The sequence below is a fragment of the Pteronotus mesoamericanus genome, unplaced genomic scaffold (genome assembly GCF_021234165.1).
Source record: "Pteronotus mesoamericanus isolate MK-2021 breed Mesoamerican mustached bat unplaced genomic scaffold, CSHL_Meso_final contig_130, whole genome shotgun sequence".
In the NCBI taxonomy this organism is placed as follows: domain Eukaryota; kingdom Metazoa; phylum Chordata; class Mammalia; order Chiroptera; family Mormoopidae; genus Pteronotus; species Pteronotus mesoamericanus.
Window position 1 is genome coordinate 20621008 of NW_026555060.1, and position 13761 is coordinate 20634768.

At 35.8% G+C, this 13761-nt stretch overlaps 1 protein-coding gene across 1 annotated transcript in view; it reads right to left on the reverse strand.

The window, feature by feature from the left end:
* Positions 1–3744: 3744 nt before the first annotated feature.
* The window catches only part of MRC1 (mannose receptor C-type 1), an 80052-nt gene continuing 70035 nt past the window's right edge, over positions 3745–13761 (reverse strand). The window contains exons 27-30 of the mRNA XM_054593090.1: positions 7803–7916; positions 6817–6981; positions 5578–5619; positions 3745–4696 (exon numbers count right to left, since the gene is read on the reverse strand). Coding sequence (XP_054449065.1) covers positions 4446–4696; positions 5578–5619; positions 6817–6981; positions 7803–7916 — 572 coding nt within the window. The 3' untranslated portion in view covers positions 3745–4445. The remainder of the gene's footprint in view (positions 4697–5577; positions 5620–6816; positions 6982–7802; positions 7917–13761) is intronic.

Genomic DNA, 13761 nt, shown 5'->3' on the forward strand with positions numbered 1-13761 from the left:
GAAGATCAACCTCAGGAAAGGTTACCTGATACTGCCTGGCTTCCCCAAACTTGTTCCTTCTGCTCTTCTCTGCCTTCATGGAAATTTCGTAGTATTGAAATTTTGCTGACTTTCAAGGAAGAAATCTGGCTTTTGAACCAGAACGAGGAGCAAACAAAACAAGCACAATTACTAGATACATCCTGAGGATGCTCAGAGGGAACCTGTGGCTTCAGAAATTCCTGTTGGCTGAGGCCCCCAGAAACTGCGCCAGACTCTCTGTGGCTTGGATGGGACTTGAGATTGTGTCAGCTGCTCAGGTGAAGGTCCCACACTGGGTCTGCTCCCATCATGCTCTACCAGTTTGGCTTTGGGGCCCACACTGGGTGAGGCGTGGCCCTGTGGGTAGTTAAAGATGGAGCCCCGGTACCTGCTTTGTGTCACATACGCCCCAGGTGCTTGAGATCAACACAGGTGTGTCAGCCGGGCTGCAGTCCATATGGGGAGCTGGCTCACAGCAGAGGTAGAGGGAATGGATTGTTCTGACAAAAGCAATTCATATGTTACTCATATCTAGTTACAGCTCCTGACACACAGCAGCAAAGGCCCCAAGAGAAGCCTAGACACATCTAGAGAAAAATCAGGCCTTTTTATTATGAGGCCCAAATCAGTAACATAAACCATGTAGAGACTGTAAAGGATTAGCCCGCCTCTTTGTCTGGTTTCTCCTTGAAGGAGTCAAACCTTGCCAGATGAACAATCTGTCATACTCAGAGAAGTAGGTTATCCTAGACTGTCGATCTCGTTCCTTCCCTTCTCCTCCACTGGAAGCTTCAAGTCCCCTCTCCCTGCCCCGACCAGCTCAAGAGCCAGGGCCTGTGAGCTTTGGAATAAACTTAGGGTGGCACGTGGCAGTCAGCAGTACACACTTCAGGACCACCTGGAATTCATTTGAATATGTGCCACTGTGCCTGGCATATGATAGGTACTTAATCAGTTGCTCTATTACCTATATAGCCAAGTTTGACTCTGATTTCCAGAAAGTCTAAAGAAAGTGAGAGACAGAATTCTTTTTGAAGTATTTGTTACAATTTTTCTCAAAGCAGCTGATGGTCATGAGCACTAGAAGTTTTCCATTTGCTGCCTTTTATAAGATGAGGCAACTCTGACCCAGAGAGACGGACATTTTTATGAGATTCGAGTGTCCATGGGGACAAATAATTTTCTGTTATTGCTCACAGCACAGAGAGATGGTTCTTTTCACAAAGATCTAGAGTTCTTCCCAGGATTATGTCATCTCTGACCTTTTCCCTCCCGGAATAAATTTATATTCTAAGATTCTGTAACAGAAGCAAATCCTCAACTCATACATACTTATCAATGGTGATTATAAAGGGGATGTAGAACAGTACAGCATTGGGAGAATGTCTTAGTCTATTCACGCTGCTATAACAAAATACCATAGACCTTATAAACAATGGAACTTTATTTGTCACAGTTCTTGGTCTGGGAAGTCCAAATTAAGGAGTCAGCAGATTCAATTCCTGGTGAGGACCTGTTTCCTGGTTCATCAACAGCTGTTTTCTCCCTGTGCCTTCACGTGCTAGGAGGGCTGAGGGAGCTCTCTGGCATGTTTTTTTAATAAGGACTCTCATCCCATTCATGAAGTTCCATTGTCATGGCGTGAGCACCCCCCAAAGTTCCCACCTGCTCACACCATCACCTTAGGGATTAGGTCTCAACATATATATATTTTAGTGAGTCACAAGCATTCAGTTTATAGAATATAGGGGCATTCAGGAAAAGAAGTACAGAAGTGAATTTTAGCATCTACAGTTCCTGGTTAATTAGCAGACAGAATGGAAAAGCCACAGCTTTTGTTAATTCCCATGCTATTTGGCTACATTGTGTTTACCCCATGGATTATGTAAGATTTCTAGCAGCTTTGGGGAAATGCTTTCTCAATGCAAAATGATTCCAAAGTGCGTGCTCATCACGTCGACTCTCCTGGGCTGCTCCTTGAAATGCAGATTCCAGGACTCTGACCCAGCTCTACTTAATCAGAATCAGAAGCATTAGCCCAAAAGACTCTGTATTTTGAATAAGCTCTCCATGTGGCTCTTATTCCCCATCATAGTTTGAGAATCTATGCCAAAACCCCAAATCAGGAGCAAGCCCAGAGAGTCTTGAACTTTCTTGCCCTTAAACAAACAAAAAAAAAAAGTTAAGTCAACAGAAAAGAGCCTGGTCGCTTTGGTATGGTCTTTAAATCTCCTAGAGAACTCTGTGTACAAGAGCTGTAATGAGACCCATAAGGAGAAAGCTGTGATAGGACAGGTTTTCACTCAACCCGCAGCGCTAGTTGAGTGAGATCGATAATCTTTGCCAAAACCGAATTGTTCCGACCTGCCACAAATAACTTAGTATTTTAAAGCCCCCATAATACAGCCAGGAGCTCCAGCCAATTCAGGGAGCCTTTCCAATGTCAGCGTCAATTGATCTGAGGTAGTGAAGAGACTCTAAGGTTATATTGTAACTTAGTTAATGAAGCGAATGAAGAAAAGTGAATCATAGGAACATACTAGAAAAAAAGATAGAAAATTTTAGCTGTTTTGACACAATATACCAACCTCACCAAAGAATTGTTACTCTTCCATTATAAAAACAATGTCAATAAACTGATTACTGAGTACCACCAAATGTAATGGTGTTTAAGATGACTCATTGCACATACAAAAAAAAAAAACTCTCAAAATGAGTGCCTTGAAATATTAGCACCAGAATATGAATGAAACTCAATAGAGGTTTTCCATCTTTAACTATAACCCTAAAATTTATACTACATTATCAATACAAAGTTTTATAGGTAAAAGAACCTTTTCTAAACTATCAAAGATATTTTAAAATTGTGATCAATCACACTAAAGACTGCATTATCCTTCCATTCCCTTTATTAAAAAAATCACAAACCATTGTTATATAAAGGGGCGTGACACAATTTTATAGGTCAAGCATTATTCTGGATGTTTTTGTGAAGGTTTTTTTGGGGGGAGGGTGAGATTAACATTTAAATCAGCAGACTTTGAGAAAAGCTGATCACCCTCCAGAGTGTGGGTGAGCCTCATCTAATCAGTTCAAGGCCTAAAAGTCAGAAGAATTCTGCAGCCAGGCTGCCTTTGGACTCAAACTGTGGCTCTTCTCTGAGTCTTCAGCCTGCTGACCCATCCTGTGTATTTTGGACTTACCAAGTCTCCACAATAGCATGAGCCAATTTTTTTAAATAAATTGATCAATAGATGATACATAGGTAGGTACGTAGATAGATAGATATAAAGAATGAACAATGCCTTGGGAAAGGAGGCAAGGATGAGCAGACTGTATGGAACATGTGTGAGATGTGATACCTCCAATGTATTTCACAATGTTCATAAAACTTTAAGGCAAAATTCTTAAGCGAAAAGAATTTGTTAAAGTGAGAACATGATATTTAGAGACCTAGTTCCCAATAACAGTGCCTTTGGTTATTGAATCCTGAGCTAGGTCAATGTTAGAAAGGAAGACCTGGGAGAACTCTGGAAGTCATTAAGGTAAAATTCATTTTATACTTAGTGTTTTAGCAAGCTATTTGTTTTAAAGAGATGAAGAGTTTAAAGAATTCTTCTACTAATAAGATTGTTTAAGAGTAAGGTTAAATGTAAAGTAAATGGATAAATAATTCTCATTTTAAAAAAATTTACACTTAACAAAATCACCAAAATACAAATCTGTTAAAAATAGACCTTGTCTTTGATGTTTATTTCACATTATCTAAGTACATCCAGTTATGCAAATTTACATTTTTATTTCACATCTTTGCATTTCTGATATGCATATAACAGGACAAAGAACACCTTTGCAATATTCAGCCTCAAAATCCTGCTTGGAAAAAAAACAGATTCTCAGCTTCCTTATTCTTTCTGCATATGTACAAATACAATTCTAAATAATTGGAGTGAAAATCAAAATTGGTAAAAAGACAAAGTGACTAAATTTTTATGCTATCTGACGTTATTTGGACTTAATTGTTTTTAAATGGTCCTCTAATTACTGAACTATTACTCAATAGGTAACATTTCTTTGGGAGCTCCTTAAACTCTTTCAGGAAGCTTAGTTGGTTGTTTCTGGGACTCTTTTAATCTGCATGAAGTTGACAATAACTATACACCAGTGATGCATAAGTGTTGACATTATCATCCTATGTATTCACCTAAGGTTTTTAAAAGTGGTAATCAGTATCTTCTCTCTTTTGTGAAAGTATCTTGCCAGGCTAGAAAATGAGCAATTATTTCTTCAATTAGGCAAAGAAAAGGCACAGACCAGTGCAACACAGTCCTAATTTTAAACAAAACAATCAGATTGAATTAAAGACCTTAACATTTTAGTTATAATTTTATGAAATTCAAATATATCTAAATCACATTGTGATACTACATGACCACATGTTCATTCTGTTCAATATTGTTCATGAGATCTTTTGTATCACTAATTCCTGCATTTGATCTACTGTTAAAATAGAGGGTGTTTTCAAAAGTATTCTCTTGAGGTAAATGCACACGTCTCTTCTTATAAAACCAATACGCAGCAAGGCCAGCACCCATTACAGTCAGGAGGACCACAATGACGACTACCCCTGCCACACTGGAAGACTTTTTAGATGGGTCCATCTTTCTTGGATAAGCTAGAAATAAACAAAACCATTAGGAACAAGGAGGAGTGAGGCAGAGGGTAGAAGGCTATGGAGAAAAACATAACCTTTTTTGAAAAACTAAAATGCATGAATATTCTTTACAATGACATTTGTCAAACAAATGCAGGACATGAAAACAGAATAGAGGATTATTTTAGATGTTAAGATTATTATTCAGTTGCAAGAATATTTCGTTTATCTATATAGCGTGGAGCTACATAGATAAACTATGTTTTAAAATATTTATACCTGCTTCAAAATAATTTACGGCCGCTTACAAATACATTATATGAAGAAAAATAGAGTAGTAATAACGATGATGATGATGATGATGATGACAATAAAAAAAGCAAGGGAAAATATTAGGGGAAAGAGAAAATAAGAGCAGTAGCAATTTGGGCTCATGAATGTAATTAGTTAACAAACAGCACCCATGAGGTTAACAGGGAGATTGCAGTAAGCCAAAAATCTCACTGTTTTTTAGTAGCCAACCAAATGAGTGAAATAGGATGTTAACTAATTCAAGATATGTAAAAAATTAAAATTAAAACCATTGTTTAAAAAGAAAAAACAACCCACAGAGATTACTGGGAGAAATTTCTCCTATGGATTCTTATAAGACAACTCTTTGTAACAGAGCAATAAATGCCTTTAAAAACATCGATGGTAAAACCACCAAACTGCCCCCAAACCCTGCTTTTCTAGAGCTACAATCAAGGGAGGCTGATGACATAATGACAAAGGTTAGTGTAGGTCAAGCCAAGTCGACTGAGAGCACGGGCGACGTAGGAAGGGATTATTATGATTTTTTTTTAACGAAACTATATTGATAGATTACTAATAAGAAACTTGAAATTTCATAATGGTCTTACCTTTTGTTGTCATTAATGTATGGGTAGGTTCAGCATCAATAACTGTTTGTAAAATAAGAAATTTATTAAATACTTGTAAAAACCCATAATAATTGCATATAGATAGTATTATTTGGTTCATAGATATATCAAATCCTCCATGTTTGGATTATGGTCATATGACATGCTATGATGTGATATAGATAGATCAGATTTATCTATTCTATAACAGCATCCTACAACTGTATGGTGAGTTTGAACATATTGGAAGATCTAAAAATCCAGGGGTGGGTCAAAGCAGGTTTACAGTTGTAATACAAATAAATAATACAATAATTAATAAATAATAATATAGGAATAAACTATGTTTTGTGCACTCACAACTTTAAACCTACTTTTGCCCACCCCTATATAGTCCTCAGATTTGCATTTGAACCACTGATACTGACCCTCAAAAATCTACCCAGTCTACCCATAAACAATGTATTCTAGGCTAGCAGTTCTGAAACTGGCCCATGGAAACATTAGGTATTATGAACATTTGAATGAAAGTGAAATAAGATCCCAACATTGCACCAAAGAGTATGTGTTTAAAAGGCCGAATAACTATAAAATTCTAAAATAATAAAAATCTACAGGGGATAAAGTGTTTATCTAATTCATTTATTTTTATATATTATCAAATTAATAATTTCATATGTTGGGAAGGCTGTGTGAAGAGGAATGGCATAAAAATATTATTAAAGTCCAAATAGTATCATATCATGGGCAAATAACACTATTATCCTGTTATTCCATGGTCTGCCACTCAGGTCTCAGAAGGAGGCTTCATTTGTCTTACAAGGTTTATTCCTTAAATCTTACATGATTTATTGTAATAAACTCTGATTCCCTTCCAGAGCCCTGCCCCTCCCAGTTTGTCAAGGTGACTGTTCCGCCTTTTCTTTTCATGCTATAAGTCTTTGTAGCCTGGCTCTCCAAACTACTTGCAATTTTACAAACCCATATGAATGGATATCTCATTATAAGTGGGTTGATAAATCAAAATAGTTATGTCAGCTAAGCAGCCAGGGAGTGTTTTATGCTCACTCAGAGCCACAGACAGCAATTGATCGCCGTGGTAGGCTGTATTTTTCACTTATGCAGGGGAGAGCTTGCAAGGGACCTGTAATCACATTATAATCCCACACCTGACATCTTAATATTAGAAAGCAATGGTGGCCTGCAAACATGTGTACCACAGGGCAAATTTCTACTTACTTTTTGGTCTTTTACAAATATATCCTTTGTAGGAAGAACAGTGAATATTACTCCAAAATCCAGAAGATGCAATCAAAGATACACAATCATTTCGTTCACTAGAGGGGTCTCCTGTGTTCCAGTTGACAAAGGAGACTGGGTTGTTGTTTATCCACATCCACTTTCCTGATTATCAAATATAGCCAATAAAAATATAAGTTAAAAAAACCCATCTTAAAATAAGATCAACTTATCCATGTAAAACTTCAAAGCATACTATTTTATACTACAATCAATATTTGTTTACAGCCACATGGAGCAGGCTGAAAATGACCAAAGGGGATGGGGAAAGAGGACAATGGTGGAAAGAAGGGGAAGGGACTAGACAAGGAACATGTATGAATGATCCATGGACATGGACAACAGAGTGGGAACTGACTGTGGGAGCGGGGGGTGGGGGTTGGATGGGTGGAGGGGAATAAAGGGGTAAAAATTGAGACAACTGTAATAGAATAAGCATGATTTATAAATTTTAAAAAATAAAAATAAAAATGTAAAAAATAAAATAAAATAAAAATAAATAAAAAATATTCGTTTACAGCCAGACTTTTAATAGATGAAATTATAATTACTAATTATTACAAGTAAGGAAAGTGAGAATATGTTTCTTATACAGCTTTAGTTGAAAATTTATTCCTAATTAATACAAACTTGTATACTTTTCTCTCCCTAAGTTGGTTTTTTTTTTCTGGCAGAGACAGAAAATATTTTTAAAGCTTCTTAAACTAACTTAGCTGCAGAAAATATTACTTTAACTAGCAACTTTCAGGATAGGAAAGTATATGGGTCATTTAAAATTTCAGTTCTTATCTCAAATGAAAATATTTTGAATTTTAAAACTTTACAAATTAACCACTATTTAAGGCAAGACCTCTGGAACTGAAACCTTCTTTAACATACAATGGTTTGAAATACTTGTGATTAAATAGTCATCCTGCAAAAATTACCTTCAACATTTCTGTACAGTCCTATCCAAAAATTGGTTTTGCCTTGAAGTGGCTCAACTCTATATGATAGAAAACTCGATTCAGCAGCACTTTCAATGGAAACCAAAGAGGAACCTGCAAAATATAAAACAGCAAATATTGTGGGAGTACATTTAAGTAGCTGAAAGTATTTTTATATTGACAGTATTTATATTAAGAGCAATATAAATCATTCTATTATATCCACTTGAGGGGAACAATTTTAAGGAGTAGACATTCATCTTTTTAGAATTTCAGTCTCTATTCTGCAAATACATTTTTAAAGCATCATTTGTGCACAACTACTAAACAAGCTGCTGCAGAACATGCAAAAAGAAGTAGCACACAGAATGTCTTGAGAGGTTATAGTAATGTAGGTAGCAATGAGTTGAGAGTGATAGAATGTATTAGAAAATAAAATAAGTACAATATGCTATTGATGCATCAAACAGGGAGAGGATTTGTTTTAGGTGAAGCAACTAAAAAGAAACATGGAGAAAATAGAATTTAAGATATCAAAAGGCATAGGATTTCAAGCAGAAAGGATAGAAAATAATTTCAGGAAGAGGAAGAATAAGAGAAAAGACAAGAAAAGAAGAAAGCAAAGAGCTTCAGGAATAGAGATGACTCACGGAAACATGGAACTCTTTATATCGGTTTATGGTGATACGATATAGATAGATGATACACACATACATATATACATACATACATACATACAAATACCTACGGGGAGAAATTAATAGTGTTAATAGATAGTGCAGTTTGGCTGGACTAATATGGTCAATGGATGAAACAAGACTTGGGTTTGGCCTCACTGTAGATGGCAGGAAATTGGTACTTGGGGCACTGTGGTGACAACACTTAGTTTTTTCAGGCAGCAGAACGATGCAATGCACTGCAGGAGTATTAATCCAGCTGTTACGTATAGGACTGTACAAAGTAAGAAGAGAAATACTGAAAAACTGGTTAAACGACTATGGCATTGACAACACACATTAGATTAACACTGATTGTCAGCCTTAGATTTTATAGTAAATAGCTATGGCTTTATAATAGTAACAACAAATACACTTTTGGCACTTTATGCCAGACATTTTGCTTTGGGCTATATAAGCATGATCTCACTAAATTTTTACTACAGCCTTATTAAGTGGGTACTATTGGTACATCATTTTATAGTTAAGTAAAATATAAAATACAGAAGGTCAATCATTGCTAAGATTTTTAATGATAGTAGAGGGCAAAGTCATGGCATGATCTAGGCATTCTGAATTTTGAGGGCCTCCACTTAACCATACACCTGCATCCCATGTTACTGGATCCTGGATTGTACCCTTGATATTTGTTTTCATTGCATGATTACACAGTCCATTAGTAGAAACATTTCATAGGCAATAGCCATTTCAAAATATTTATGACATATTTTGATAAATGAGAATACTCACATTGTTTACAGAAAAATACAGTCACCTACAACAATTTCTACATATTCATTGCAAAATTTTTAAAAGTACTCAAACATGAAGGCAAAAAAAATTTAATTTAAAAAATCCTAGGCAGAATTAGGTGCCATCATAAGGAATGGCAAACTAAGGACACCTGAGAATCCTCTACCCCACAAAAGCAATAAGAACACCAACAGATTTGTCAAAATCAACTTTTTTGAACCTGAAAATTAGCCAATGGCTTTTAACTATCCAGGAAGCATTTATTCAAAATAAAGACTTGGTAAGAACAGTGAGCTTAATGGCGTTATAACTCATCTTAATCTCATTGTCTTATCGATAGCTCTGTAGTTTTCTTAAAAATCAAGAGCCCCCAATTCAAAGTGAAAACCAGCAGCCTAGAAGACACTGGAAAAGTCAGAATGGTGTTGAAGTTTTCCCAAAGTCACTTATCAAAGAATTTCCATTACTTGATATCTTTGACAGTTCTCTGGAAAACCTCATTTGCAAAACTTGCCTTTATTTGACCTGACACAGAACTCCTCTAGTGCAAACAGTCTTTACTTGGGGGTGCTTTTTAGGAACTATCAGTGGAATTGTGTAACATCGCAGTTGACTGAGGCAGTGATAAGAGTGAAGGGAAATAAGCAACCAAAAAAAAAATGTAAAAGAAAAAACTAAGGACTAAGATGTATATAGGGACATTTTAAAAACATTGGCCATTTCCTGGGAATCTAGAAGGCCACAGAACATGCATTGGGTAGGTACCTGCCCAGGATATGTGCATTCTCATGAAAAATATGAGAAATGCCTAAGCTCTCACCTCTGGCTGACCTTGAGGCACTGCACAAGCATAAAGTGAAGGCTAAGGCAGAGTTTTAAACTGTTGTTTTTGTTGATAATTCTTTTAAAAATCTTATCTGATCTAAATATGCTGCATAAAGCAATAATTATAAATCTGTGCTGACGAACATACAATGTATAAAGATGTATTTGTATGACAACAATATCACAAATACTGGCAATCCCTATCTGGCAATATATTAAACATATACAACACAGTCAAGTGGAATTTATCCCAGGAGTAGCAAATTTGTATGACATTCACAAATTAATATATGTAACATACCACATTACACAAAATAAAAGACAAAAAAAATCACCTAATCATATCAACAGATGTTGAAAAGGCATTTGACAAAGTCCAGCACTCATTTATGATAAAAACACCCAGTAAAGTGGGAATAGAGGGAGAATACCTCAACATAATAAAGGCCATATACGAGAAACCTATTGCCAACATCATACTCAATGGCCAAAAACTCAAAGCATTTCCCTTAAGATCAGGAAGAAGACAAGTGTGCTCGCTTTCACCACTTTTATTCAAAATAGTTCTAGAAGTTCTAGCCACAGCTATTAGACAAGAAAAAGAAATAAAGGGCATCCAAATTGGAAGGAGGAAGTAAAACTGTCATTATTTGCAGATGTCGTGAGAGTGTACATTGAAAACCCTATAGTCTCCACCAAAAAACCACTTGACCTAGTAAGTGAATTCAGCAAAGTAGTGGGTTACAAAGTCAATACCCAGAAATTGATGGCATTCTTGTACACCAACAATTATCAGAAAGATAAACTAAGAAAAAGCCCCATTTACCATAGCAATAAGAAAAATAAAGTACCTAGGAATAAATTTAACCAAGGATATAAAAGGCCTGTACTCAGAAAACTAAAGAACACTAAAGAAAGAAATTAGGAAGATACAAATAAGTGGAAGCATATACTGTGTTCATGGACTGGAAGAATTAACACGATTTAAATCTCCATACTACCCGAAGCAATCTATAGATTCAATCCAATTCCTATCAAAATACCAATGGCATATTTCACAGATATAGAACAAGTATTTCAAAAATGTATATGGAACCCAAAAAAGACCCCAAATAAGCCTCAACAATCCCTGAGAAAGAAGCACAAAGTAGGAGGGATCACAATACCTGACATTAAACTATACTACAAGGCCACTGTAATCAAGACAGTCTGCTACCAGCATAAGAACAGGCACATAGATCAATGGAACAGAATAGAGAACCCACAAATAAATCCACATCTTTATGGTCAATTAATATTCAACAAAGGGGGCATGAGCATACAATGAAGTAAAAACAGTCTCTTCAATAATGGTGTTAGGAGAACTGGACTGGTACATACAAAAAAATAAAACAAGGCCACCAACTTACACCACACACCAGAATAAACTCAAAATGGATAAAGAACAAATATAAGTCATGATACCATAGAAGTCCTAGTAGAAAACAAAGGCAGTAAAATTTCAGACATCCCATGTGGTAATATTTTTGCCAATATATCTCCTAGGGCAAGGGAAATAAAGGAAAAATAAGCAAATGGGACTACATCAAATTAAAAATCTTCTGCATGGCTAAAGAAACCATTATCTAAATGAAAAGGGAACCAGCTGTATGAGAGAACATATTTGCCAATGATACATCAGAGAAGTGTTTGATCTCCAAAATACATAAAGAACTCACACGACTCAACACCAGGAAGACAATCCAATTTAAAAAATGGGAAAAGGATTTGAATAGACGCTACTCCAAGAAGGACATACAGATGGCCCACAGACATGAAAAGATGCTCAACATCACTAGCCATCAGAGAGATGCAAAATAAAGCCACAATTAGATACCACTTCACACCTGTCAGAATGGTCATCATTAATAAATCAACAAACAACAAGTGCTGGCGAGGATGTGGAGAAAAGAGAACCCTAGTACATGATTGGTGGGAATGCAGACTGGTGCAGCTACTGTGGAAAAGAGTATGGAATTTCCTCAGAAAAATTTTTTTAATGTTTTTTTTATTTTTATTTTTTGTTCAAATACATTTTTCTCCATCTTCCCACCACCACTTTCTCCTGAATAGAACTTCCTTATGACCCAGGAATTCCGCTGCTGGGAATATACCCTAAGAATCATGAAACACCAATTCTAAAGAACCCATGCACCCCTATGTTCATAGCAGTGCTATTTACAATAGCCAAGTGCTGGAAACAGCCCAAGTGCTCATCAGTAGGTGAGTGAATTAAAAAACTGTGGTAAATTTACATAATGGAATACTACACAGCAGAAAGAAAGAAGGAAGTCCTACCTTTTGCAACAGCATGGATGGAACTGGAGACTATAATGCTAAATGAAATAAGCCAGTGGGCAAAAGACAAGTACCATATGACCTCACTTATAACTGGAATCTAATGGACAAAATAAATGAATGAGAAAAATAAAACCTCGGACATGAAAATGTGGAAAAGACTAATAACTGTAGGAAGGGAGGAGAGAGTGGAAAAATGGCGGAAGGAAGGGGAAGGGACTAGTCAAAGAACATGTATGAATGACTCATTGACATGGACAACAGTGTGAGGACTGACTGTGGGCAAAAGGGGTGGGCTGAGTGGAGGGGGGCAAAAGGGAAAAATCTGGGACGACTGTAATAGAATAAATAATAAAAAATAAATTAAAAATAAAGAAGCCACAGATATAAAAAAAAGAATACACAGTCTTCTCAAGCACACATGAAACGTTCCCAAGACTTATATGTTGGACCACAAAAAAAGTCCCTGTAAATTTAAGATTGAAATCATATCAAACGTTTTTTCTACCCACAATGGTATAAAATTGGAAATCAATTACAAGAAGAAAACAAAAAATCACACATATATGGGGATAAAACAACATGATACTGAACTATTAATGGGATATATATACAATGAAATATTACTCAGCCTTTAAACAGATAGAAACCTGCCATTTCCACAACATTGATTAACCAGGAAAGAATTATGCTAAGTGAAATAAGCCAGAGACAGACAAATACTATGTGGTATCAGCTTTATATGTGGAACTTTAAAAAAAAATAGACTTGCAGAAACAGAAAGAAAGAAAAGAAAGGGGAATGGTGCTTGGCAGGGGCTAAGAGGTACAGAGGAAATAGGAAGAGCCTATTGTAAAAGGGTGCAAACTTTCAATTATAATATGAATAAGGTCTGAGGATCTAATATATAACATGGTGACTACAACTGATAACATTGTATTGTATAACTGAAATTTGCTAAGAGAGTAGAACTGAAGTGTTCTCACCAAAAACAAAAAAAAGGTATATATGTGAGGTGATGGACATATTAATTAATTTGATGGGGAGAGCCCTCTCAGAATATATGTGTAACAAATGATTATGTTATACACTTTAAATGTACTATAATTTTATATCAATTTTACCTTAATAAAGCTGAAAAAATATAAACATTAAAGAGTCAAAACTCAAGGTTAACTTTTTAATGAACCTATAGGATATGAGGATACAACTCTTGCACACCACCGTTGGATGAAGAACCCTGATTTAGGGCATAATCAAAATTTAGTAAAAAAAAAAAAAGTAAAATATTCAATAAGCTTTAAGTGAATTTTTAAATGTACCCTAAG